A 25,303-nucleotide genomic window follows, 5' to 3' on the forward strand; every position below is an offset into this window, starting at 1 on the left:
CAGCGTCCTGCCTGCCCTCACCCCGTCTCGTCCTGTCCTTGCAGCCCCGAGCAGAGCAGGCTGGCGGAGCTGGAGGAACAGGCCAAGAGTGCCAAAAAGGGGATGTGGAGCGAGGGGACGGGCTCCCACACCATCCGGGATCTCAAGTACACGATTGAAAACCCCCGGCACTTCGTTGACTCCATGCACCAGAAGCCAGTCAATGGTAAGTTGGCACCAGCTCTGGCCCTTGGGGTGGTCCCTGCCCTCCATCCCTGCCTGCCTGCCTGCCCGCGGCCTCGGGGGCCAGCTGCCTGCGCCGTGCTGTTCCCAGCATGCTCTCGCCGCAGAGAGCTGGTCCTGGTGCTGCAGCAGCACCAACCTCTCTGCTTTTGCTCCGCAGCCATCATAGAGCACGTCCGGGACGGCAGTGTGGTGAGAGCCCTCCTCCTCCCTGATTACTACCTGGTCACCGTCATGCTCTCGGGGATCAAGGTGAGGCTCGGCCGCTGGCAGACGCGCTCCACAGTCCTCTCTGTGGCAAGGTCCCTCTTGAATTGGCCAAGTGGAGGAGTTTCACTGAGGCCAAATGCCGGGTGCTGCCCTGGGGCCACAACAACCCGCAGCAGCGCTACAGACTTGGGGAGGAGTGGCTGGAGAGCTGCCAGTCAGAGAGGGACCTGAGGGGGATTGATAATGAGCCAGCAGTGTGCCCAGGTGGCCAAGGTGGCCAATGGTATCCTGGCTTGTATCAGCAGTAGCGTGGCCAGCAGGGACAGGGAAGGGATCTGACCCCTGTGCTCGGCACTGGTGAGGCCGCCCCTCGATGAGTGGGTTCAGTTTTGGGCCCCTCCCTCCAAAAAGGCCATTGAATGACTCGAGCGTGTCCAGAGAAGGGCAACGGAGCTGGTGCAGGGTCTGGAGCACAGGTGTGATGGGGAGCGGCTGAGGGAACTGGGGGGGTTTAGTGTGGAGAAGAGGAGGCTGAGGGGAGACCTCCTGGCCCTCTGCAACTCCCTGGAAGGAGGGTGCAGAGAGGGGGGATGAGTCTCTTGAGCCAAGGAACCAGCGGCAGGCCAAGAGGGAATGGCCTCAAGCTGCGCCAGGGCAGGGTCAGACTGGCTCTTAGGAAGGATTTCTTTGCAGAAGGGGTTGTTGGGCGTTGGAATGGGCTGCCCAGGGCAGGGGAGGAGTCCCCATCCCTGGAGGGGTTGAAGAGTCAGGTTGACCCAGTGCTGAGGGATCTGGTGGGGTTGGGAACTGTCAATGTTAGATTAATTCTTGGACTGGAGGAGCTTCAAGGGCTTTTCCAACCCAGATGATTCTGGGATTCTGTGAATCTGCACCCCTGTTCATCGTCCATCCTCCTTGGTGCTCTTCGGCACTGGTGCGAGCGTGCTGGGCTGGCACCAAGCCCTGCCAATGCCGGGCTGCAGAAGCAGGGGTGCAGCTGCCTTGTTGCCCGCTGTGCTGTCCTGCGTGCCCCCTCCACTCATGGGCTGGTTGTAGCCAGTGTGGGGTGTTACCACGGGAATGGGAACAGGTTTTGGTGCTGCCCAGCCCAACAGCAGCCTGAGCTCGGGGTTCTGGACACCCAGCAAGGATCTGCCAGTCATGGGGTCAGTGGTTGGCCCCGCTCTGCTGGCATCAAGGTGGCTGCTGGCGCGTGGGCCGCAGAGCTCGGCCACCAGCGCCGGGGGGTCCCTGTACCCCGGTTTGCTCCTGGCAATGTTCACTGTGGCGAGTCAAGGGCTGTGTCGGTGCAACACGGCACGAAAACATCGGGGTGTGCAGCCCCCCAGCCTGTCTCTGCCAGAAGCTACAGCCAAGACCTGGGGGCCTCCCCGAGGAGGTTTCCCACCCCTGTGTGGAGGTTTTAGAGGTCAGCCCGTGCTCTGACTGTCCCCCCGCCCTGTCTCTGCCGCAGTGCCCCACGTTCAAGCGGGAGGCGGATGCCCCCGAAGTCCCTGAGCCGTTTGCGGCCGAAGCCAAGTTCTTCACGGAGTCACGGCTGTTGCAGAGGGACGTGCAGATCGTCCTGGAGAGCTGCCACAACCAGAACATCCTGGGCACCATCCTGCACCCGGCAAGTGGGGCTGGCGGGGGCCGGGGGGGGGGGTGGGAGAGGGTCCTGGTAGGACTGTTGGTCATCACTTGCTGGAGATACTGGTTGCGAAGTCCGGGGAGGGGGGGTCTCAGGGTAGGCTGGGAGTCGTGGGCTCTTTACTGGTGGATGTGGGAGACCATGTGGCTATCGCTGGGGTGGCCTTTGCTACCTTGAGGGGCGCCAGGCGCTGTGGCCAGGCCTTGCAGGGCTCTGGGGGGGCTGAGCAGGGCGAGGGAGCTCCCCCCCTCACAGCAGGGCAGGGATGGGAGGAAGGCCAGCTCTCCTCAGGGGGGTCGGGGGGGGGAAAGGCTGCATCCCCCCACTTCCCCGGCTGAGTGGGCACTTGCTCCCCTTCCCCGCAGAATGGGAACATCACCGAGCTCTTGCTGAAGGAGGGTTTTGCCCGCTGCGTGGACTGGTCCATTGCTGTCTACACCCGCGGCGCTGACAAGCTGCGTGCGGCCGAAAGGTGAGTCCGATGCTGCGGGGTTGGGTGCTGGGGGGGCGCTACGCTCTGAGCAGGAGACTGCAGCCCCCTCTCCCTCCGTCTGCGTGTTGGGGAGGGGTGGCTGGAGCTGTCTGGAAGAGAAGGATCTGGGGTTTCTCATTGACAAGCAGCTGAACAGGAGCCAGCAGTGTGCCCAGGGGGCCAAGAAAGCCAACAGCATCCTGGCTTGTATCAGCACTGGTGTGACCAGCAGAAGCAGGGAGGTGATAGTCCCCCTGTGCTCTGCACTGGTGAGGCCACACCTGGAGTGTTGTGTCCAGTTTTGGGCACCTCAATACAAGAGAGATCTCGAGGGGCTGGAGTGAGGGCGGAGGAGGGCAACGAGCTGGGGAAGGGCCTGGAGAATAAATCCTGTGAGGAGAGATTGAAGGAGCTGGGACTGTTCAGTGTGAGGAGGAGAAGGTGAGGGGAGACCTCATCACTCTACAGCTCCCTGAAAGGACGTTGTAGAGAGGTTGGTGCTGGTCTCTTCTCCCAGGGAATTAGTGACAGAACAAGAGGGAACGGCTTTAAACTGCAACAGGGGAGGTTCAGACTGGACGTGAGGAAAAAATGTTTCCCAGAAAGAGTGGTCAGAGTGGAATAGGCTGCCCAGGGAGGGGGTGGAGTCCCCATCCCTGGGTGTGTTTAAGGGCCGTTTGGATGAGCTGTTGGGGGATGTGGGGTAGGGGAGAACTTTGTAGAGTGGGGCTGATGGTTGGACTCGATGATCCCGAGGGGCTTTTCCAACCTGAATGATTCTGGGATTCTGTGTTGGGGTACCCCTGGTACTCTCCTGCAGGGGAGGGAGATGCCATCTCTCCTTGCCCTCTGCACCAGCCCTGCTGCTGCTGCCTCCGCCACGGCTTTGCTGGGCGAGTCACCAGATGGCCTGTCTGTCCCTGAATCACACCCATCCTGTCCCCCTCTCCTCTTCCTCCAGGTTCGCTAAAGAGCGCAAGTTGAGGATCTGGAGGGACTACGTGGCCCCCACGGCAAACCTGGATCAGAAGGACAAGCAGTTCGTAGCCAAGGTGAGCGGTGGCAGAGCAGGGTGGATGGTGCCTGGCTGCCTTGGCGTGTGGATAAAATCCGGCGGGTTTGGCCTCGACTACGTCCCTGGCACACGCCGGGATCCCGGGCAGGCCTGGGGGTGGGAAAAAGTGAAAAAAGGTGAAGGGGAAGGGCCCACAGGGTGTGGGGAAGGGCTGGCAGAGATGTGCTCACCCTGCCTGCCGCGGCGCAGGGCGCTTGGGGCTTGGTGGCGTTTTCCTTCCCGCTCCTGCCTGCGTTCCCAGCGCGGTGTCAGCCGCCGCCCCCATCCCGGCGGGTTGCTGGTGTGGGGCTCAGTGGGGCAGAGCCCATGGCTAGCACCTCCCTGCAGTAGCTGGCCCAGTTCGGAGGCCTTGTTAGCCTCACAGGTCAGAGCAGCTCCGGGGCTGCCCCGCTTGCAGCGGTGCCTGCAGTTCCTGCTGCACAGAAACCTTGCCGGTGCGGTTCAGAGAGCGCTGGCCTGCCCCAGGAGGAGCATCGCGGGGGGCTACGGGGCGGGGATATGGGGGTTCAGCCACAGCGTGGGGGTCCGGGCACAGCTCCGGGGAGCAGCCCACTAGATGGTGCTGCCGGTTCGCCCAGCGCAGCACCCGGGGGGGCTTCCGTTCTTGGGAGACTGGCAGCAGCCAGATTTGTTGGAAAGTCAGTTTAACCCCCGCGCCCGGGTGGGATCCTGCCCCGGAGCATCCCTGGAGCCGCTTCATCCCTGCCAGGGTGCCTGGCATGACCAGAGTCAGCCTGTGCGGCGGGGCTGGGGGCAGAGGGTGCCGGACCCGGTGCTGGCGGGGGGAGCTCCAGAGCTGCCGGAGCAAAGGGCAAAGCTCTCGCGGTCGCTCCGGTCTCGGCCGCACGGTGCAAGCGGTTGAATGAGCTCATCCGTGCGGCGCTGTCGCCAGGATCGGCGTGGCAGCTCCTGCCCTGTGGGATGAGGCTGGGGAGGTGCTGGCTTGTGCGTTTGCTCTCAGATTCCACCTTCCTCTGCAGCCGCCTCTTTGCTCGGGTACGGCCCGTGGTAGCGGTAGTGGAGGGCCCCATAATCTTCCCTCCCCAAGCGGTGAAGGGTTTTCCCCTTGGGGTGGGGTACAACCAGGGCTCAAATGCCGAGCCCAGGGGCTCTGAGAAGGCAGGAGGGGAGACCCCACCCCACGGAGGAGGACCATGGTTGGTCCCTACCCAGGGTGCCGCGATCGCGGTGGGAAATAGCACCCTGCGGGCACGGGGCCGGCCGTGCGACGGCGCTGGCACGCTCGGAAGCGCCATCCTGCCACTGGCAGAGGCTGCTGCCGGAGCCGGCACGGGGGCCGTTAGTCATGCCTCGCTCAGCAGCTTGCGGGGGCCTGGTGGAGGGGGCGGGTGGCCGCTCCTGGCATTTTGGAGGTGCCCGTTATTTTGCCGAGCGGCTCGTGTGCGAGCTGGGATGCTGGCGGGGAGCTGCGGCAGACGGGTGTCTCGTCCTGAGCCCCCAACGAGGCCATGAAGGTGCCTGCGGCGCGTTTGGGGCTCAGCAGCATCTCCTGCCCTTAGGAATCTGTGGAGATGGCGGGGGGGGAACACCCCCATGTCCAGGCTGCGCCCCACTTAGGGTCCCCAGAGCAGAGCAGGATGGGTCCCCCCCTGGTTCTGGGCACAGCCCCTCGCTCTGCCAGGGTTCCCCCCCCCCAGCACGGGGTCTGCTCTGGCGCAGTTTGGCCGCTCTGCGGGAAGAGCCCCCAAACGCAGTGACCTCCGTGGTGCCCTCCTGCTTACTGGGGAGGAGACGCAGACTTTCTCTGCCTTCGGTGAAAACCTGCTCTTTTACGCAGGCCTGTGCAAATCAGCATTTAGGGAGCCGTCAGCCGCGGCCTCCCCGGGCGCTGTTGGTTTTTGCAGTGTCAATTTTTGGTCTTTTTTTCCCTTCCCGGGAATTGTAAGTGACAGGGAAAATCAGGACAAATGCCTACACGCCTCAGAGTGCCAGAGCTGAACCCGGAGCTGGGCACGTGCCCGCTCTCCTCGAGGGGCCCCGTGAGCCTCCGTCCGTCCTCCCAGCACCCTGCAGAGGGGTCTGAGCACCCGCAGGCAGGCAGGCAGCGGGCAGGCAGCGATTGCTCCGGCACTGAAGCCGCCTCCGTGCTCGGCAGAATGCCGAGGTGCTCGTTTGCAGCGGTAGAGCTGACGTAGGAGCTGCTGGGGGGGGGGGGGGGGTGGCAGGAGGAGGAGGAGGAGGAAGATCCCAACCTGTCTTTGTACCGCTGAGCAACCACAGCAAATTGGCTCCGGCTAATTTTGGATCCCGCTGCCGTCGCGGTCAGCTGCCGGTGCTTTGAGGGGAGGGGTTGGTTTGGGGAGAAATTAAGGCTTGGCCTCAATTGTGGATTTGATGGCTGCGAGTGGTAAGGAGAAAAGTGGTGGAATAAAAATGGGAAGAGGCTGGAGGCTTTCTCCTGAATTCCCTACGTCAGCTTGTCTTAGAGCACCCAGGAATTTGGGACAGCGCTGCTTTGAGTTGAATACATCACGCTGAAAGCTATCCTCTGCCAAAAGCTGTTTATAACGTGGGGCTGTCAGAGGTTGTGTCGGCCCCTCTCCCCGCTGTGGGGCAGAATCGGGCCCCGCGGGGGGTTTGGGGCTGGGGGGGGTGGAGCGGTTGAGAGCAGCCCCTCGCCCGGGGCACACTGGGCTCTGTGGGCAGCCCCTGGGCCGCATCCAGGCTTGCTGGCTGGGCTGCGCATCGCTTTGCAGGCTGGAGGAGGCGGTTGTGGATGAGCTGTGCCTGTGTCTTTTTTTTTTTTTTAATTTTTTCTTTTTTTTTTTTTCTTTAAAATTTTTTTTCCCCTTCGCAAAATGCTCGGAGCCTTCAGCGTGGCCAAATGGTCTCAGTGGCATCTGCCAGAGCCACCCTGGGAGCTGCTCCCCTACCAAGCTGGGCCCCAAAACTTGCCAAAAACCCCTCAAAAAGCAGTTTTCTGGTCGGGGAGGGGCCAGCGCTGGCCCCTTGCTGGGTGCTGGGCCACCAGCTGCCAAAGTGCCACCATCCCTGTCCTGCAAGGTCGGGGTGTGGGAGCTCACTCCCAGCTCTGGAGGTGCTTGGTGCAGCGTCCAGTCCCCAAGCCCTCTCCTGCCAGAGCTAACGAGCTGCCCTCGTTAGGCTGAGCAGGCTACCGTGGGGAGCTGGGGAGCACAGTGGCAGCTAGGGGAATGTCCCTGTGTCCCCCCACCCCGCCCCCCAAGTCCGCAGCACTCAGGGGAGCTGCTGGGGCGAAGCCAGGGGTGGGGGCAGTGGGAAATTGGAAATGGTGGTGGGGTTGATGCTGGCAGTGACAAAGATTTATTGCATGAAAAATAGTGACAAGGCACCGCTCGGACCTTCAGGTGGGGGCTCAGGGGGTGTTGCTGGAGCCCGCAGGGGCATCACCCAGTTGGGGTGAAGTCTGTGTCGGGGGAGGGGGGGGTTGGGGAAGGAGCATGGGGGCTCTGCAAGAAACAGCTGCAGAGATTTTTGAGGGGGAAAAAAAAAAAACCAACAAAAAACCTTTCACTGCGTTTATCAAAGTGCCTTTCGGAGGCAGGTGAAGCCACAATAAATATTGGATAAAGGAAGCGGGCCCCAGCAAGCTGAGAAATGGTTAGCGAGAAAAATGGGACGGCCTCCGAGGCGGTGCTGAGCCTCCCCTTTTGCTGCTGCTGTCACCGTGTCCCCTCCTGCCTCTGGGGTCCTGGGGGGGGGCTGCAGAGCCCCTGCTGCTGCTTCTGTGGAGCTGGGGCTGCAGTTCCTGCCTGGAGGAGGGGAGTGGGTGCCCAAGGGGGGGAGTAGGAGCTTGAGGAGGACAGAAGGTGCCCCAGGAGGGAAGTGGGTGCCCAAGGAGGGGCGTAGGAGCCTGAGGAGGGCAGAAGGTGCCCCGGGAGGGGAGAGGGTGCCTGATTTGGGGAGAGGAGCAGTGGGTGCCCTGCCCTGCCCTGGACTCACAGCCCCTGGGTGCCCTGGCCGCCGGCACCACTTCCTGCAGCATCCCACACCGCGGCAGAGCCCCATCGCAGCTGGATCAGCCTGACCAAGGGCCCCGCGAGTTAATTCTGCCAGGAACAGGCTGCTCGGGGCCGGAGAGGCTTGGCAAGTCCCCCAGTGCCAGTTGCTGGCTCCTGCAGGGAACTGGGGCTGTGCTGGTGGCCAGGGGTCAGTGGGAGCCAGAGAGCAGATGAGATCTGAGCGCAGGTCCTGCAGCTGTGACGTGGGCGCGCGGGGTGGGTGCGCAGCGTAGCGCAGGATTTGCCCCCGGATCTGACCTGTGGACTCCCTGGCTGCGGTTTCTTATCTTCACATCTTGTTTTTTCAAAGCAAGAGGGAAGGGAGAGACGCCCAACGCGCCACTGGGGTCCCAGCCAGATCCCCCCCTCCAGCAGCCCTGAAGCGTGAGATTTGATTACTCCGCTTAGCACGGAGCACTCCTCCGGGCTGGGTTCTGCCTACGAGAAGAGAGGGATGTGGGTCTCAGGAGGGGCTGAATCCCTGGGGAGGGACGTCCCCTGGGCGGGGGGGGGGGGCGGTGCTGTGCCGAGCGGAGCGCTGGCAATCCTCGGCATCTGCTTTAACTTTTATTCCTAGAATCCCGTTATCCCTTTGGCTAAGCACATTTCGAGGGACTGGTGTGCTTGCTGGGGCAAAAAGTGCTGCAAGTGGAGCAAGTCTGTGCCCTCCTCCTCCCTCTGCTTCCCCCTGCGAGCTCGGCTCGAGAAGGGGGAATGTGTGGGCGTCATGATGAGCCACAACGGGAACATTTTGCACTGGGGGAACTGGTTTTGTGCTGGGAGAGGGCAGGGGAAGGTCCGTCCCTGGGTGCCTTGTCCTGCTCCGCCCACTGCCGCTCGGTCCGGGCTTTAATGAAAACTGAGCGGATGAAAGCAGCGTGCCCTGAGCCCTCTGTCCTGCCTGCACAGCCCTGCCCGCCTTTGCTGCCAGTTTTTCTAACTAATTTGCTCCCTGGGTGCGTGGAGAAGCACCAGCCGGACATGTTGTTGCCTGCTTGTGGGGTGGAAGAGCTTCTGCCGTGGGCCGAGCTCGCTCCCTCCTCTACACACCACCATCGTCTGTGGTCCAGTCCCCTCTCTGGTTTTATTTTGGTGTGAAGCCCTGGGGGGGGCTGAGCCCCAGCAAAGGACGGGTGATGTGCTGGTGCGCTGCGGTGTCACCGTCCGGGGGGACTTTGCAGGGCTCTGACCGGTGCTGAGCTCCTTGGACTGGGAGAGCCAGAGCACGGACACCACTTTGTGAACGGAGTTAAATCTGGTTGGTGGCCGGTCACGAGTGGTGTCCCCCAGGGCTGGGTTTTGGGGCCACTCCTGTTTAACATCTTTATTGATGATCTGGACGAGGGGATCGAGTGCACCCTCAGTCAGTTTGCAGAGGACACCCAGTTGGTTGGGAGTGTTGGTCTGCTCGAGGGTAGGGAGGCTCTGCAGAGAGATCTGGCCAGGCTGGAGCGATGGGCTGAGGCCAACTGGGGGAGTTTCACTAAGGCTGAATGCCGGGTGCTGCCCTTGGGCCACAACAACCCCCAGCAGCGCTACAGGCTTGGGGAGGAGTGGCTGGAGAGCTGCCAGTCAGAGAGGGACCTGGGGGGGGATTGATAATGAGCCAGCAGTGTGCCCAGGTGGCCAAGAAGGCCAATGGTATCCTGGCTTGTTTCAGCAGTAGCATGGCCAGCAGGGACAGGGAAGGGATCTGACCCCTGTGCTCGGCACTGGTGAGGCCGCCCCTCGATGAGTGGGTTCAGTTTTGGGCCCCTCCCTCCAAAAAGGCCATTGAATGACTCGAGCGTGTCCAGAGAAGGGCAACGGAGCTGGTGCAGGGTCTGGAGCACAGGTGTGATGGGGAGCGGCTGAGGGAACTGGGGGGGTTTAGTCTGGAGAAGAGGAGGCTGAGGGGAGACCTCCTGGCCCTCTGCAACTCCCTGAAAGGAGGGTACAGAGAGGGGGGATGAGTCTCTTGAGCCAAGGAACCAGCGGCAGGCCAAGAGGGAATGGCCTCAAGCTGCGCCAGGGCAGGGTCAGACTGGCTCTTCGGAAGGATTTCTTTGCAGAAGGGGTTGTTGGGCGTTGGAATGGGCTGCCCAGGGCAGGGGGGGAGTCCCCATCCCTGGAGGGGTTGAAGAGTTGGGTTGACCCAGCGCTGAGGGATCTGGTGGAGTTGGGAACAGTCAGGGTGAGGTTCATGGTTGGACTGGAGGAGCTTCAAGGGCTTTTCCAACCCAGATGATTCTGGGATTCTCTGACACGCTGGCAAACCACGTTTGCTTCAGTGACCCACCAGTCACCGGGTCGGTGTCAGAGTCACTCACCCTGTGCCAGGGGCTGAAGCCGGGGTGGGTGCCAGCTCGTGCTGCTGGTGGGACACTATCCTGGGTGCCACGCTGCCCGTGGGCACAGCATTCACCTCGGACTCTCTCCCTCCCCAGGTGATGCAGGTGCTGAACGCCGACGCCATTGTGGTGAAGCTGAACTCTGGGGACCACAAAACCATTCATCTGTCCAGCATCCGACCCCCCCGGCTGGAGGGGGACAGCACACAGGTGACCGTGGGGATGCGTGGTGGCCCTCGGGGGTGGTGGGTGGGGAGGGGGCTGTGCTGGGACCATCTCTGCTGGGACCAGCCCCTCCCCCGGGGGCTCCTTTTCTATCTGGCCTGACCGCCCCCTTGCTGCGTATCCCTGTTTTTCTTCTGGGGGAGCCCCGTCTAGCAGTATGAGTCCTTGGGGAGGAGTTTGAGCGTGCTGCAGGGAGCCCGATGCCTCCCTTATCCCCTGCCTCAGTTTCCCCTGCTGTATTATGGACATCGTTGCTGCTCTCCGCTGTGGGGAGGTGGGAGAGCCCCATTGCCAGGGTGTGGGGTGACGCGTGGTGGGACGCACTGACAGATGGATGACGTGGCAGTGGCCAGGCACACGGGCAGCACTGGAGCTGCTCAGCACCCTCGGATCCTTCGCAGTGCCGGAGGCCACAGGGCTGCTGGAGGCCACACAAAGTGTGCAAAACCCTTTGCTTTTCCTTTCCCTCCCCGCTGTGCCCCTCAGCGAGGCACTCAGCTGTGCCGCCCCGGGCACGTCTCCCCTCCGAGCGTCTCTCCCCTCTGCCGTGGGGTCGGGGAGCACTTCCCTCCCTCTCCCTGCCTTCGGGATGAGCAGGCTGCTCTGTCCTCCGGCTCGCAGGGACACCGGGCTCTGTCTCACAGAGACCTGCAGCGTCAGGCTCTGATGGAGAAATCCCAAAGACTGAAGCCTTTGGAAAACACCGCGTTGTTCGTGTACAGTTTGGTCTCCGCCGTGCTTGGTTTGAGCATCTTGCGTGCTGGTGTGCCCTGGACCTTGAGCCCTGCGCTTGGCAGCAACATGAAAGCGCCCCAAATCAGCTCTGCCGCGTGGCTGCAGGTCGCACACTGAGTCCACTCCACCTCCGCTCAAAGGGACCCGGCACGCCGGTGTGATCCCCGTGCCCCTTCTTCGGTGCGGAGCGGGTGGCGGTGGGGGCAGCCGGTACTTCCCATCAGGGCTGTGATCTGCGGCGTGGGCCCAGGAGCCCGGCTTCGATCTAAAACTATCCAAAAGGAGGGATTTATCTGCTTGCTGCTTCTTTCTTTTATTTTTGATGCACTCGAGAGCTGCTGAGACCCCCACCGAGCACCCGCATTGTTCCTGGCAGAAACCTCCTCATCCCGCGCCTCTTGAGCTGGCGAGGAGCGCTCCTGCCTGCGAGCGAGAGCAGGGCTTTCCAGCTGGGAGCAAAAAACCAACCTTCACTCAGGATTATGCGAAAGCTGCCTTTTCCAGGGCTGGTTTTTTTGTTTTTTTCACCCCCATACAGCACAGATGCTCTGAGCGCCGGCTCGGGTTGGCCTCGCCGCGCTGGCAGGCGACAGCACCGCATGCCGCGGCTCCCCGAGCTGTTGGTGGGCGCAAGGGCAGAGCCCAGGTTGCTGGGGGAATGGTGGTTTGGAAATTCCTCCCTCCTAGGACGCCGCCTTGTTTTGTACACACTGAATTATGAATAACTTCCCAGATTAGCCTCTTTCTTCCCGCTGTTTCTCTGGCACCGGGTGGCCAGGAGCTACCAGGAGCCGAGCAGCACGCTCGCATGGTGGGGAGGGCACGAGGCGGCTGTCAAACGGCCACCGGTGCCGGCGGCGCAGGCGGGGGACCTGCTCCCTTGTGCCCGCTGGCACTGCCAGGAGGAACGTGGTTTCTTGGCGGCGCGGTCGCAGTCTCCAAGGAGACCGCAGAAAAGCGGCTGCCCCCTGCCACCGCCGCCGCGCTGCCAGCTCCCCCGGCAAAATCCTTCGCTTGCTTGGGTGCTGCGGCCCTGGCATGCGGGTGGGTGCCTTCTCCCTGCCTGCTGGGAGCCGCTGGGCTCGCCGCCGTGCCCGGGGGATGCCCTAAATGTGGGTTCTTCCCCCAATGCTGAGGTCTGGGGTCTTGCTGTGGATGCCCCAACAGCCCAAAGTCGCTGGTGTGCGTCTGGTGTCCCGTGTGGGGAGCCTGTTGTCTCGGCATTTGGAAACATCTGCGCCGTTAGGTTACATCCTGCCTTTGCCAGGGCTGGATCCTTCTGCCAAACCCTCCGGTGCTGTGAAATCACCAGCGTGGCCTGGCCGGCACGAGCCCTGGTGACGCAGAACTGCGAGAGCTGCTTCCATCTTCCTACTCTCCTTCCTCCTCCTCCTCCTCCAAGAGCTGGAGCAGGCGGCGCTCCGGAGTCTGCTGAGGTTCAGAAAATACATGTTTGGGCTCTTGGCCTGCTGCGGGCTCCCCAGAGCGGGAGGGTTTTGGGTGCTGGCACCGGGACGAGCTCTCTGGCCCTTCGTGGTTGCCCCAGCACTGCCTCTGGGTGCCCTTGTACCGTGCCGGAGCGGGTTCGGCCACGGCCACTCTAGTTTGTGGGTGCCCCAGTTAAACCTCAGTTCTTCCTGTCTGGGTTTTATCCTTCTTTAGGCCCTGCTGCGTTTTCATCTCTGGCTCTGCTTATGCGGTTGCTTAATTACCTGTGAATGCAATTAATGAAATGTTTACCCCCCTTCCCCTTCCAGATCATTAGTTTGAGGAAAAAAAAACAAAACCCAAACCATCAAAAAGCCCAACAACCAACCAAAAAAGCCTTAGCCAGACACACTGGTCCCCTCGCTCAGCTGTGTGCCACTCGCCCCCATCCCTGAGTTGGTGCTTGTGGGTGGCTGCTTTCTGCCCCCGAGCTCCCCCCCGCTCTGCCCAGGGACCCTTTAATCCTGCTCCAGCCCCTTGGTCTGGAAGTTTCTGCACTGGGGGGCTCAGGGTGGGAGACCCCGATCCTAGTTGCCCTTGCAAAGATGGAACCTGAGCTCAAGGCATGTGTGTATATATATACATATATAAAAATACATATAATCTGTATTTTGGGTTGATTTTGGGCTGTTCTGGAAGGGTGTAGCCATGAAGTGCCGTGTGTGGGTCTGGCGGCTGTGTCACAGAGCACCGGGGCTTGGCAGCGTTGGCTGCGCCCCGCTGAGGGCTGGCCACGCACCCACCCTCGTAGGTAGCACGTAGATAACGTGGCGCCGCCAGGGAGATGCGTCTCCATCCCGCCGAGCACAAATTGGTCCCGAGGCACCTGATCGAGGAGATGGGAAATGACAAACCGAAAATTCAGCGTAATAAAATCCTACAGCCTTTCATCTCCCGCCTTCATCACCCGGCGCGAAATGAATCCTGAGAGCAGGAGCTGATAGCATTTAATATCTCTATCGCTTGTCTCTGTCGAGGAATATGTGTATTCAGATGAAGATGCATCTCCCGCCGTGCAGGTGCTGGGTCTGCTGGGGACGGCCGGAGCCCCTCACTGCGAGGGCCAGATCCCCTCACCGGAGCAGCCCCCAGGGTTGGGGGCAGCATCTCGGGGGCAGGATGCAGCACCAAAAGCCGAGTGTTTAATCCTTCCCCGGGCCCTGAGTGTAAGCGACTCGCCGGGCTGCAGCCGTACCCCCACGCTCACCACGGCTGGTGCTGCCCTCGCCTCCAGTGAAATCACCTGGACTTTGTTAGGCCGGGCTGGCACCAAGGCTGGTTTCTGCCGTGTTTAAGCCCGTAGCCTTGAAGCATGAGCTTGTTTCACCACACCACTGAGGTTCAAAACATGGGGTGCTCCAAGCTTTGGGGTGAGCGGGGCATCTCCGGGTGCTGGGAAGCCTTTCCCCATCACTGCGGCTCATGCCCATCGCTCCAGCGTCCTGCACCACTCAGCCCTTGTACCCCACGGTGGGGTTTGGGGACCCTCATACCCTGCAGTGGGGTTTGGGGTCCCTCATACCCCGCGGTGGGGTTTGGGGTCCCTCGTACCCCGTGGTAGGTTTTGGGTTCCCTTGTACCCTGCAGTGGGGTTTGGGGTCCCTCATACCCTGTGGTAGGTTTTGGGGTCCCTCATACCCTGCGGTGGAATTTGGAGTCCCTTGTACCCCGTGGTGGGGTTTGGGGTCCCTCGTACCCCACAGTGGAATTTGGGGTCCCTTGTACCCCGTGGTAGGTTTTGGGGTCCTTCGTACCCCGCGGTGGAGCTTGGGGTCCTTCGTACCCCACGGTGGGGTTCGGGGTCCTTCGTACCCCACGGTGGGGTTCAGGGTCCCTCACACCCCGCAGTGGGGTTTCGGGTCTGTCCATCTCGGCGATGGATCGGGCCCTGCCCAAGCAGGTGCATCGGATGCGACCAAAGGCCGAGCCCTGTCCATGTGTTTCCGTGGGGCGGGAGGAAGAGCAAAGCCCCGGTGAGGGGCCCCGAACTGCCGGATCTGCGAGCAGTGAGCGGTGGTTCCGGCTCAGGGATCGGGGCTTTCCTGGGTCTCGGTGTCAGCACCGTTCCTGGTGTTCGGGAGGCTTCAGCTTTGCTTTTTTAATCAGAAATTCCCTCCCTCGGAGAGCTAAATTACAGAATCTCGTTAGCAGCTCTGCTCTAGCAAGCTGCGTTTGCCCGATTGATGCAGCGGCAGCACAAATCTGCTCCGATCCCCCAATTTATCTAAAATGATATCTTAATTGGTAAAACTCTTGGAGTGGGAGACTGAAACACATGGACCCTGATTTGAAGAGCAAAAACAGGGATAAAACCATCCTGCTGGTGCTGGGTTGGGGTTTTTTCAAAGTCTGAAAGTGGGGCAGGGTCTCTCCTGGCTGGAGCGGGGCTGCGGGGGGGAGACGTGATTGCTGCCGGGGGGGCTCGAGGTTTTGGCAGCGCCAGGGCCCCTCCGCGGCCCTGGGAGCCAGAGGGAGGAGATGGAAATGGGGTCGGGAGCGGAGATATCCCGGCTCCTTTCCTGGCTGTGCTGCTGCTCCGGGACTCGAAGGTCCCTGCTCCTGCCTGTGTGGTGGAGATAAGGTTGATATCGGCGGTGGGGGATTTCTTTAAGGATCATCTGATTGCTCTGGGGCACCTTCCAGCTGCATTTTTTGAGGGCACAAAGCCGAGGTTATCTGGGTTTTTTTTGTTTATACTGGATGATGTCTCACGCCTGTCCGCCTGCCCCGCACCAACGCTGGTGAGGGGGTGCTGGGGAGGGCTCTGGGGCACCTTTGGGTGCCTCCAAGCCCCGGGGCAGAGGGCGGTGGGTCTGCGGAGGGTGGGACCCCGGTGCTGCGCCCGCTCCGGCTGTCAGGAGCGCATTTGGCACGGCCGCAGGTAATCGCGAAGCCGACACGAGTGTCAGGGCTGTCACCGCACCGGGCAAACTTAGAGGAGCAGGCGCTGCCGCAAACAGAAAGCTGGAAACAGAGGGAAGCTGGAAATGGCTTCAGAAGAAGAAAAAACAGATTTGGGCTTGGATTTTTTTTTTTTTTTTCTTTCCTGCGCGGGTTCCTTGGCTTTCGGTATGTTTCCAAAGGCAGAGAACTGCTGGCTCCCATTGGGCTGCGAGCAGATGAGGGATTAGCCAGCCCCCGCGCTTACCAGCCTCCAGAGAGCGGGAGCCGTCACCCACGGAGGGTCCTTGTTCCCAGTCTGGGGCGGGGGGGAACTCACCAGCTGGGCTCTGGGGTGCTGGGTCTGGCGGGGCAGGGCACACGCGATGCTGCTTCCCCTCAGAGCTCAAGGCTGAGGGGTGACGCTGGGCAAAAAAAAAATACACATGGCCATGGCTGTTTGTCCGCCCAGCCGGGCACGAAGGTTGCCGGAAGGTTGGTGCTCCTGACGCGGGGTTTGACTGAATCCGCCGGTATTTCAGGCTTTTTCTACGCCTTGAATCTCATGTCTGATCCACATTGCAGCCTGGTGATCTTCGCCACCCCCTCGCCGCCGGGCAGGGCTGAGCCTGGGTGAAGGCAGAGCAGGGCAGTGATGGACGGTGGCCCCGGCAGCACCGCTGCTCCCGCTCCTCATCATTCTACCCGCTGGCTCTGCACCACGCTCCAGCAGATTTTAGAAAGCGCCGTATTTTACCCAAACCCCATCAAACAGCAGTTCTTCCTCTCTGCTCCTTTCCTTGACACTCGCTGATTGCCAGAATATTTATGGGAAAATGGAAGTGCCTTGTAGCAATGACCTGCCCAGCACATGCCAGCCCGCCCGGCACCACCGAGGAAGGGCAGGGGATGGACTCTGAGGTCCAGGGCAGCCTGGACGCCCCGAGCTGCTGGTTTTGTTGCTCTTTGAGATGAATTTGGGCCCCTGACTCCAAAAAGGCCATTGAATGACTCGAGCGTGTCCAGAGAAGGGCAACGGAGCTGGTGCAGGGTCTGGAGCACAGGTGTGATGGGGAGCGTCTGAGGGAACTGGGGGGGTTTAGTGTGGAGAAGAGGAGGCTGAGGGGAGACCTCCTGGCCCTCTGCAACTGCCTGAAAGGAGGGTGCAGAGAGGGGGGATGAGTCTCTTGAGCCAAGGAACCAGCGGCAGGCCAAGAGGGAATGGCCTCAAGCTGCACCAGGGGTCCCGCCAGAGGATGCGCGGGCAGGGCAGGAGATGGCCTGTGAGGGACATGTGCCGGCAGGCGCGGTGGGCACCGCGGAGGAAAACCACCCCTGAACCCCGGCTCTGGTGCCGCCCTGGTCGAGCTGCTGCCGCTACCGAACTGGAGAGGGGCTGGGGGTGACAAGCCGGGGAAGCGAGTGGCTGCCTTGTTTGCAGCACTGGGGAAGCCCGGGCTGCTGTGCCATCGGCATCGCAACTGCTGAAAAGTTGTACCGTCACCCAGACAGCGCCGGGGGGGCTTTGCAAAGAGAACCGAGCTCTGCGCTCCCCGGCCAACGCGGCACCTCCAAGCAGCCTCCGCCCAACTCCCAACCGTGCCGGTGGCGCGGCGGGGATGCGGCCAGCCGTGCCGCAACGCCGCCTCTCTTGGCAGGGGCCGCAGCGTCGCCCGCGCTCCCCAGAACCCACCGAGCCGAGGATGCCAGAAGAGCCTCTGCAGGGACAGGAGGAACCGATCCACGTTCACAGCTAACGTTGAAACTTCTGCCAAGCCAAGCGCAGCCGCCCTCTCTCCAAAATCCGGCTCGCTGCAGAAAAGCACCAGGCGGGCACCTGCAAACCATCTGTCGAGCAGCCCTCGCCTCGGCGAGCGCAGCTCCCACCGAGGGGGCCGGGCAGGACGAGGCACCCACAGGCGCCCGAGGCTCTGCCAGCGAGACCCGCGCGCCATCAGGTACCCCGAGGTGTCACAGCGCTGGAAGAAAAAAGCTCATTTCTAGGGATAAAGCAGCTGCGATTGCTAAAAACCCGGATCCTGAACAGCTCGTTTCCCAAATCTTAAAGAGGGTTAGAAATTCACAGAATCCAAGAAGCATCTGGGTTGGAAAAGCCCTTGAAGCTCCTGCAGTCCAACCATGAACCTCACCCTGACCGTTCCCAACCCCACCAGATCCCTCAGCGCTGGGTCAACCCGACTCTTCAACCCCTCCAGGGATGGGGACTCCCCCCCTGCCCTGGGCAGCCCATTCCAACGCCCAACAACCCCTTCTGCAAAGAAATCCTTCCTAAGAGCCAGTCTGACCCTGCCCTGGCGCAGCTTGAGGCCATTCCCTCTTGGCCTGCCGCTGGTTCCTCGGCTAAAAGACCAAGTAGCCATCCCTTCCCAAGGAGGGTCCCTCGTTTCCTCGGCTTAACACCCATCTGCCAGCTTCTCCTGTTTCTTTGGGCTGTTCTTGGTGCCTTCATCCTTCTAGGAATGGGTGACCTACAGCAACCAGCCTTGGAGGGGACCCCCCAGCTCAGCCTCACTCCCCGGGGACCCCGCCTTGTCGTCATTGTCCCCCTCAGCACGATGAGGATGGTCCCTGGCTGTGGCTCGTGCCTGGCTGGCCGGGAGCTCTGGGCCAGACTTAAATCCAAGGCCAGTGTGGCCAAGCCGTGCCTGGGGAGCGACGCCGTACGGCTCCGCCGCGGCGGGGTCTGTGTGGCGAGAGGCTCTTGTTTCCCTATTTGTCGAGCAGGGTTTGTACTACAAAAAGCGCGCCGCGCTCAACGAGCATAAAAGATTAATGAGAAACAAACCCGTGAACTCATCAGCGTCTCATCTCCGCTAAATTACCGTTACAAGGATCGTTGTAGCTCATCCATGTATTGTGTAACAGAACTGATTGCCGGCGTGGATGGGGCGTGCGGTGAGTGCTGCCACGCCGGCGGAGCAGCGCGGCGGAAAATTTTAAGTGCTCGGGCATCTGGCCTTAATGTCTTCTAAATATTGGCAGAGGAGAGGTGCGTCTGGGGAGAGGCGGGCGCAGAAAGTGGGAGCACTGGAGTTCCCCCATCAATATTTAATAGGGGCTGCAGTAGCTTCCAGGGAGAAGACAGACGAAGTCAGCATGTTCTTGCAACCTGTTTTCTGCCCTCCGGGCAGCGTGTTTCTTCTAGTGTGAAAATGATGAGCTTGCACCTCTCTCCCCTGTTCTGCTCTCCCTTCTCCCTGCATCTTTCCACAGCTGGAAAGCAATTCTTTGGTGTTTGACCCGGGACTGCGGGTTGGTGAGATACAGCTCCCGACAGCGCAGGGTGCTAAATCCTGGCTTTTGGGGGGCTTCGGGCGGGTCTAGAGCCCTGGTAAAACTGCGGTTTTATCGCAGGTGGGTTTTCTTTCCCCTGGCTGAAAGTAAACGTGCGATGGCGCAGCCAGAGCCTGGCTCCCGGGGGATGTGTCAGGGCCAGGGACGAGGCCTGATCTGGGCTGGATTAATTTGTGAGCTGGCACAGCTGCGTTCCTGCATGGTTAACGGCCTCTGGCATCCCGGGAAATTGCTCACGGCTTACAGAGCAAAAGCTCAGCAGCAAAAAAGAAAAGAAAAAAAAAAAGCGAAGCAGTAAAGCAGGCGGCAGCAGCGCAGAGGAACAGCGGCCGGGCCGGCGATGGGCTGCGGGCAGCTGGCCAGCCTTGGAGCCAGGGCTGGGGCCAGTTTGTGGCGACGGGCAGGAGCTTGCTGGCAATTATGGAGCAGCTTCTCTACCAGGCAACAGCTCTGCCACCGCAGGCAAGAGCTCGCAGGCTCCGGGGCTTGTGTCGCCAGGAGGAAGATGCAGCTGGGAGGAAGATGCAGCTCCAAACCATATGCTCTGTGAATAGCGGCAGCCCTTAAGTGCTTGGTCTTATTGATGCCATGTAAGTAATAAGCCCTGAAGATCGGGCTGTGCTAAACTACTTCCCAAACAACTTAAACATTTAAGTGTTGTAATTCTTCTGACCCAGCAGAAGTGCCGGGTGTTTGACACCGACGCTTTGAGGAGGATCCAGGCATCTGCCAGCTTGTGTTTGGGAGGCCGACACTCCCGTTGGGTTTTGCCTCGTGCTCCCGTTGGGTTTTGCCTCGTGCTCTCCGGGAGCCGCTCTCTGCTTGCAGAGGTTTAATCACCTCCAGCGTCGACACAGAGACGGGCAGACCCGGTGTCCCGCGCGCGCGACCTCCCGGCTCCTCGGCACGGCCGGCTCTGCGCCAAGGCTGTGGCGAACGTTTCTCGGTCTGCTGGGTGAGCGTGAAAAACGCTGATGGGAGAATGAAGCTTCGACCTTTTGATCTCATCAGGAAGCGACTGCGAAGCCTCTATTGATGGTTAAATTGCACTAAATTAGAGAGGAGCTGTGCAATTCTGCCACATTGCTGAACTGTGCAATTAACGTCCTGCCTAGCAACAGCACCCTTGTGCCTCAGGAAACTTAAGCCCATGATTTTAGGTATGTGATGAACCTGCCTCTGCGAAGACTTAATTTTTTTCTCCCTCTGCTCCATCTGGGAGGCAGCCAGAGCCTGCGAGGAGGTGGAGTTCAGCGCCCGGCATGGCTGCAGCAGGGCTCTGCCTCCGCACCCTGGATCCCACCCCGTGAGCGCTGGGCTCTCCCCTGGGTGCCGTGGGGTGACCGAGGGGACGCTGGAGGGCACGGCCGGGACATGCGTTGGTTCAAGGGCACTGCCATGGTGCTGGCATCGCCTCGGCTGGCTGGTGGGGTACCCCCGCCCCACTCCCCGTGGCGGTGAAGGGGTCCCAGCACCTTCATCGCGGCGTGGACCCGCTGCGGCGTCGGGCTGGAGGCAGGAGGGGGAATCTCTCGTGTCGAGAGCCAACGCAAGGCTCACGTCCTCGCCCCGCTGCCTCGCTCCTCCTCCTGCTTTCCTGTGGGTCAGGGCTCAGCTTTTATCCCTCCAGCCGGGAGCATGACAAAGGCCTGGCTCTGCGCAGTGGGGGAGGATTGCTGGAGCTCTGCTCTGTGCCTCCCCCAGCACCCCTCCCTTTGCATCACTCGGGCATTTCAGCTGTGTTAACACCTCCCTCCAGGCACCTCTCCCAGCGCTGTGTGGAGTCATCATGAATATTCCCCCCCGCCGTCAGCACCACCGGCTGCTGGAGATCTCTATTTAGTCGCTAGACATTTGAAGACGTGCTGCAAGGGGATGGTGCCTGTCCCTCGCTGGCACCCGCAGCCCACCCAGCTCCTCCGCCTGCCGCCACGTGCTCGGGGACGCTGCCCGCCTGTCCCCACCGCCCCGCTTCCCCCCTGCGCCGAGCTCCTTTTGCTGCACCCCCAAACCCCCTCTTGCCTCTGGGTGCTGGTGCCAGGCTGCGATGGGAGCACTTGGGGGGTTGTCACTGCCGGGACACCTCGTTCATGAACTTGTACCTCCTGAAATCCCCGAGGTGAGGGGCAAAGCCATCGGGCCCCTGGGAAACACGGAGCTGCCGTGGGGCTGCGGGGCTCAGTGCCGGCCAAGGGTTTGTCCCCTCTCGGCGCGGCGTAGCCCGGGTGTCACCGCTGCTGCTTTGCCGCGAACGGCCAGGCCAAAACGGATAAGTTGTACCAAGGTTCTGGGGGCTGGGTCGCGCCGACTGTGCCGGGCTGCGGGGACGGAGCTGCCGGTGCCAGGGTCGCAGCCTCCCCCTCTGCTAAAGGTGCTGGGCAAGGGACAAGGGACAGCGCGGGACAGACCCCCCCGCTGACATTTCCTACCCCGACCCTCTGCTGCAGGGTCTGAGGATGCACCCTGCCCATGTCATGGGCCCTGCCTGTGCCTCAGACCCTGCCCTACGGATCCTGCCTGCCCCATGGACCCTGCCTGCACCACAGACCCTGCCTGCACCATGGATCCTGCCTGTGCCTCGGATCCTGTGCCACGGACCCTGCCTGCCCCACAAAACTTCCCTGCCTGTGCATTGGACCCTGCCTGCACCACAGACCCTGCCTGTGCCACGGACGCTGCCACAGACAAGGGGGTCACGGGATGGCCTGTGAGCAGGACAGGGCTGGTGACAATGACGGCTCAAGATGTTCCCTCTCCCGGTCCCTGCGGAGGGGACGGTGGCTCCATCCTTAAAAGCTTTTTGCCTCCCTCCCAGTCCGGCCGCTGCTGTCCTAGTTTTTCGCTGGCTGCTATTCTCCCCGTCACGTGCGGGTTGGGCACACGGTACGCTCGAATACAGCTTCTGCTGCTGCTGCTGCTTCTGCGGGTGGCGCCGGGCTGGGCTCTGAGCTGCTCCCACCACTTCAAACACCTCCCTCGACCTGGCACCCGCGAGACCGCCGCTGCAGCATGGGGCTGCGCTTCGTAGGCTCAGCAGGAATTCAGTTCCCCAGGCGCAGGGGATGGGGTCAGGAGGGGACGCCTGTGTGTCCCCTCCCGCGCTCCGAAAGGGTGCGTGACCCTGAAACCAGGGCCGTGAGGTGCATCCAGTGACAGCCCCGTTCCGCATCCCGTGGTGTTTGCAGTTACCGTCTGAAATTTGGGTTCACAGTGTTGAAAGGGTGGGGGTTTTTCCTTAAATCCTGAAATGGCTGCCACCGCCCGAGCCAGGGAGCCTGCCAGCAGCTGCTGGCTCTTTTGCTCTGAGTAGAGCCCGTCCCTGTCCCCTCGGGGATGGTTTCAGGGCTGGGATGGAAGGAGGCAGAAGCATCTCCTGGCTTTGCAGAGTCCCGCAGCCAAGCTCTGGGTCTGAGTCAGCTCTGTTCGGAGACTGCTGACCCTTTTTTCACGCTCCTCGTGAGCAGATCAAGCCAAATCGAGGCCGCCCCTTGATGAGTGGGTTCAGTTTTGGGCCCCTGACTCCAAAAAGGCCATTGAATGACTCGAGCGTGTCCAGAGAAGGGCAACGGAGCTGGTGCAGGGTCTGGAGCACAGGTGTGATGGGGAGCGGCTGAGGGAACTGGGGGGGTTTAGTGTGGAGAAGAGGAGGCTGAGGGGAGACCTCCTGGCCCTCTGCAACTCCCTGAAAGGAGGGTGCAGAGAGGGGGGATGAGTCTCTTGAGCCAAGGAACCAGCGGCAGGCCAAGAGGGAATGGCCTCAAGCTGTGCCAGGGCAGGGTCAGACTGGCTCTTCGGAAGGATTTCTTTGCAGAAGGGGTTGTTGGGCGTTGGAATGGGCTGCCCAGGGCAGGGGGGGAGTCCCCATCCCTGGAGGGGTTGAAGAGTCGGGTTGACCCAGCGCTGAGGGATCTGGTGGAGTTGGGAACGGTCAGGGTGAGGTTCATGGTTGGGCTGGAGGAGCTTCAAGGGCTTTTACAACCGAGATTGTAATTCTGTGATTCTGTGGAAACGCTGCTTGAGACCTGAAAGCCTCCTGGGTGTGCAGTGCCCGCAGCGGTGCCCCGTCCCAGCGCATGTGCGGCTGGATTTCAAGCTGCCGGCTGTTCTGTCCCCGGCTGCTGGCGCGCCATCCCACCCGCCGCACCCAGAATGCAGGGGAAGGTGTGAAATGCCAGCGCCGAGGCTCGGGGAGCTGCTGCGACAGCAGAACTGGCGGCGAGGCGGGTCTGGCTGGGAGCACTGGGGAGCTCGGGGATGCGTGGGCAGCGTAGGGGACCCCGGGTGCCCCGTGGGGCTGCCCGGCTGTGATCGGGCGTAGCCCAAACCCCCCGCCTCCAAACTGACGTGGGGTTTGCCCATTTTCTGTCAAACTCTGCTCGGTGCCCAGCCCGTGGTCGGCTCGATGCTCCAGGGTAGCCCCGGGCTGGTGTGTTGGGGGAGATGCAGCGTTGGGATGTCCCGATGCAGGGTTTGCAGCACCGTTTTTTGGGGGGTGCAAGTGTTCTCCAGACTGGGGGGGTCCATCCATCACTCTCCCTCCCTTTCCCATGGGGGCTGTGGGCTAGAATCCCACCTCGGCAGAGCAGCAGGGCAGTTAGTTAGCATATCGCATCACTCTCCTGGGAGATTTTGGATGATAAATTGCTTTTTGGTTGAAAATAATATAAAAACTTCATTTCACGTGGATGGAGGCGTTTGTGGAGCTGCTCCGCTGAGCTTCTGGGTTTGTTGATGAGGTGGGATGGGCGCAGGGGCTTTGCGCTGGGACCAGTCGCCTCGTTTGGGTGCTTTGGGGACAGAGGGGTGACAGAGGGACCCCCGGGGACCCCCACTGTGACCCGGGATGGCTGCTGCAGCAAGGAGGGAGCTGAGTCGGTCCCGCAGAGCCCACCGGGGTGGTGCAGGAGGCTGCTCCAGCGCCCAGCGCGGTGTGAGGGTGCTCCACGACACACCGAGACGTGGGTCCCTTTCAAGCAAAACACCGCGTTGAGGTGATTTTTTGCATTTTGCTGTTTTCTGGTGCTTTGTCCTGTGGAGGGGACCCCGCGGCTGCCTCAGACCCCTGCTGCCGGGGCCAGTGGTGCAGTGGAGGGTGCCACTGCCATCGTCCTCTCCTGCAAACCCCCAGGGATGGGTGACACGAGTCAGGCTGGTGAGAGGCCTCCTGCAGTGCCTTGGGGAGCAACATGGTGGGGAGTGCAGATCTGTCCTGAAGATTTCCTCCGGCGGGCAGCGGGGATGGGGACGTGGGCTTGTCTGCCTTGACTGGGACATGCTGCTGGTTTGTGGGCAGGCTGGGCCCCTTTGCTGAGGCAGGAGCCATGCCGTGCCGTGCCGTGCCATGCTGTGCCACTGCACCTGCACCGTCTCCTCCTGTCCATGTCGGCTCCCTCCTGCATCCCAGTGCTCCCAGCATCTCTCTCAGCTTGGGGCTGGGTTGTGGCAGCACTTGACATTGGCATTGCTGAGAGTGGGGGGGGGTCTGTCCCCGAGGGTCTGTGTCCTGGCGGGGGGGGCTCCCTGGATGCAGGGGGGGAGCTGCTCCAATAGTCCCCCCGGGGGTGCTGGGACCAACCTGCTGCGATCCTGCACGGAACGGGCTGGGAGCTGAGCAGGGCAGGGACCCGGGAAGGATCAGCCCCCCCCCCCCGCGTGATTTGGGGCTGGGAGTGCAGGTTTTGCGCTGCCTCGGCCAAGGCGCAGGGTCCCTGTGGTGGCAGCTGGGCCAAGGACGGATTCTGTGCCCTTGGGCAGTGGCTGCAGCCAGCGTGGTGGGGACACGGGTGGGGGGGGGCAGAGGAAACCCCTGCGGGGGCTGTGCGTCCTCTGCCTGTTCATGGGGCTGATGAGCTTTAAGGCAAAGACCAGAGGTTGAAACCACGGAGGAAATAATTTTTTTAAATGTTTCATAAGCCCGACGAGGGTCTGCATTACAGCAAGCAGATGGGTATTCAGCATAAACCCAAATTCAGTAGCATAATTTCTCCACGTTTTTTGGACAACAGCGTACCTGGGGAAGGCACACGAGCTGTGGGTGGACTAAATCTGCTGTTGGGAGGAAGAACACTGCGGAAACAAATGCCTTGTCTCCCATTTGACAGTCCTTTTCAGGGCAAACCCGGGCTGGTGGGCTGTGGCGGCCCGGTGTGCTCCGGGACCGTGCTCCTGCCCACCTTTGTCTGGGCTCGGGGCTGTCGGTTCCCTGTGGGTCACTGGTGCCACTGGTGCATCTCCAGCACGTAACTGTGCAGCCCAGTAATGGGTTAAATCTGCTTTTCAGGGGATCTGGGCTGTGAGGAATTCTGAGAATCTTTTACTGACGCTCCCTTGGCTCCACGAGAGAGTGTCGGAGGAAGTCAAGTTCATTTAAAATAGAATTCAACCATTGCGGTGTTGCAAAATTAAAGAAACCCAACCAAACAACCCTTCTGAAATCACCAAGTATTTTTATACATCTCAATTTCCTCATTAGCGGCGACATTATCTCCTTGTCCACAGAGAGGTGGCTCTTTGTGCGCGTTGCCAAAGTGCCGGTGGTTAATGAATTCCCCGCGGCCGGGTACCGTCGTGCTTGGGTGGTTTCCCCGATTTGTTCCTAGGAGAGGGCGCTGCCTTCCCTGCCGCTGTTGAAGGATGTTTTGCCATTTTTCTAACTGGGCAGAGGTTGCGATGCAGCCACCTCGAAGCCCAAACTTCCCC

At 61.3% G+C, this 25,303-nt stretch overlaps 1 protein-coding gene across 1 annotated transcript in view; it reads left to right on the forward strand.

The window, feature by feature from the left end:
- The window catches only part of SND1 (staphylococcal nuclease and tudor domain containing 1), a 127,088-nt gene that overhangs the window by 12,338 nt on the left and 89,447 nt on the right, over window positions 1-25,303 (forward strand). The window contains exons 5-10 of the mRNA XM_074869597.1: window positions 45-205; window positions 383-474; window positions 1,907-2,065; window positions 2,449-2,555; window positions 3,517-3,607; window positions 10,058-10,171. Of these exons, the coding sequence (XP_074725698.1) occupies window positions 45-205; window positions 383-474; window positions 1,907-2,065; window positions 2,449-2,555; window positions 3,517-3,607; window positions 10,058-10,171 (724 nt within the window). The remainder of the gene's footprint in view (window positions 1-44; window positions 206-382; window positions 475-1,906; window positions 2,066-2,448; window positions 2,556-3,516; window positions 3,608-10,057; window positions 10,172-25,303) is intronic.

This window comes from Strix uralensis, chromosome 5 (genome assembly GCF_047716275.1).
Source record: "Strix uralensis isolate ZFMK-TIS-50842 chromosome 5, bStrUra1, whole genome shotgun sequence".
Classification (NCBI taxonomy): domain Eukaryota; kingdom Metazoa; phylum Chordata; class Aves; order Strigiformes; family Strigidae; genus Strix; species Strix uralensis.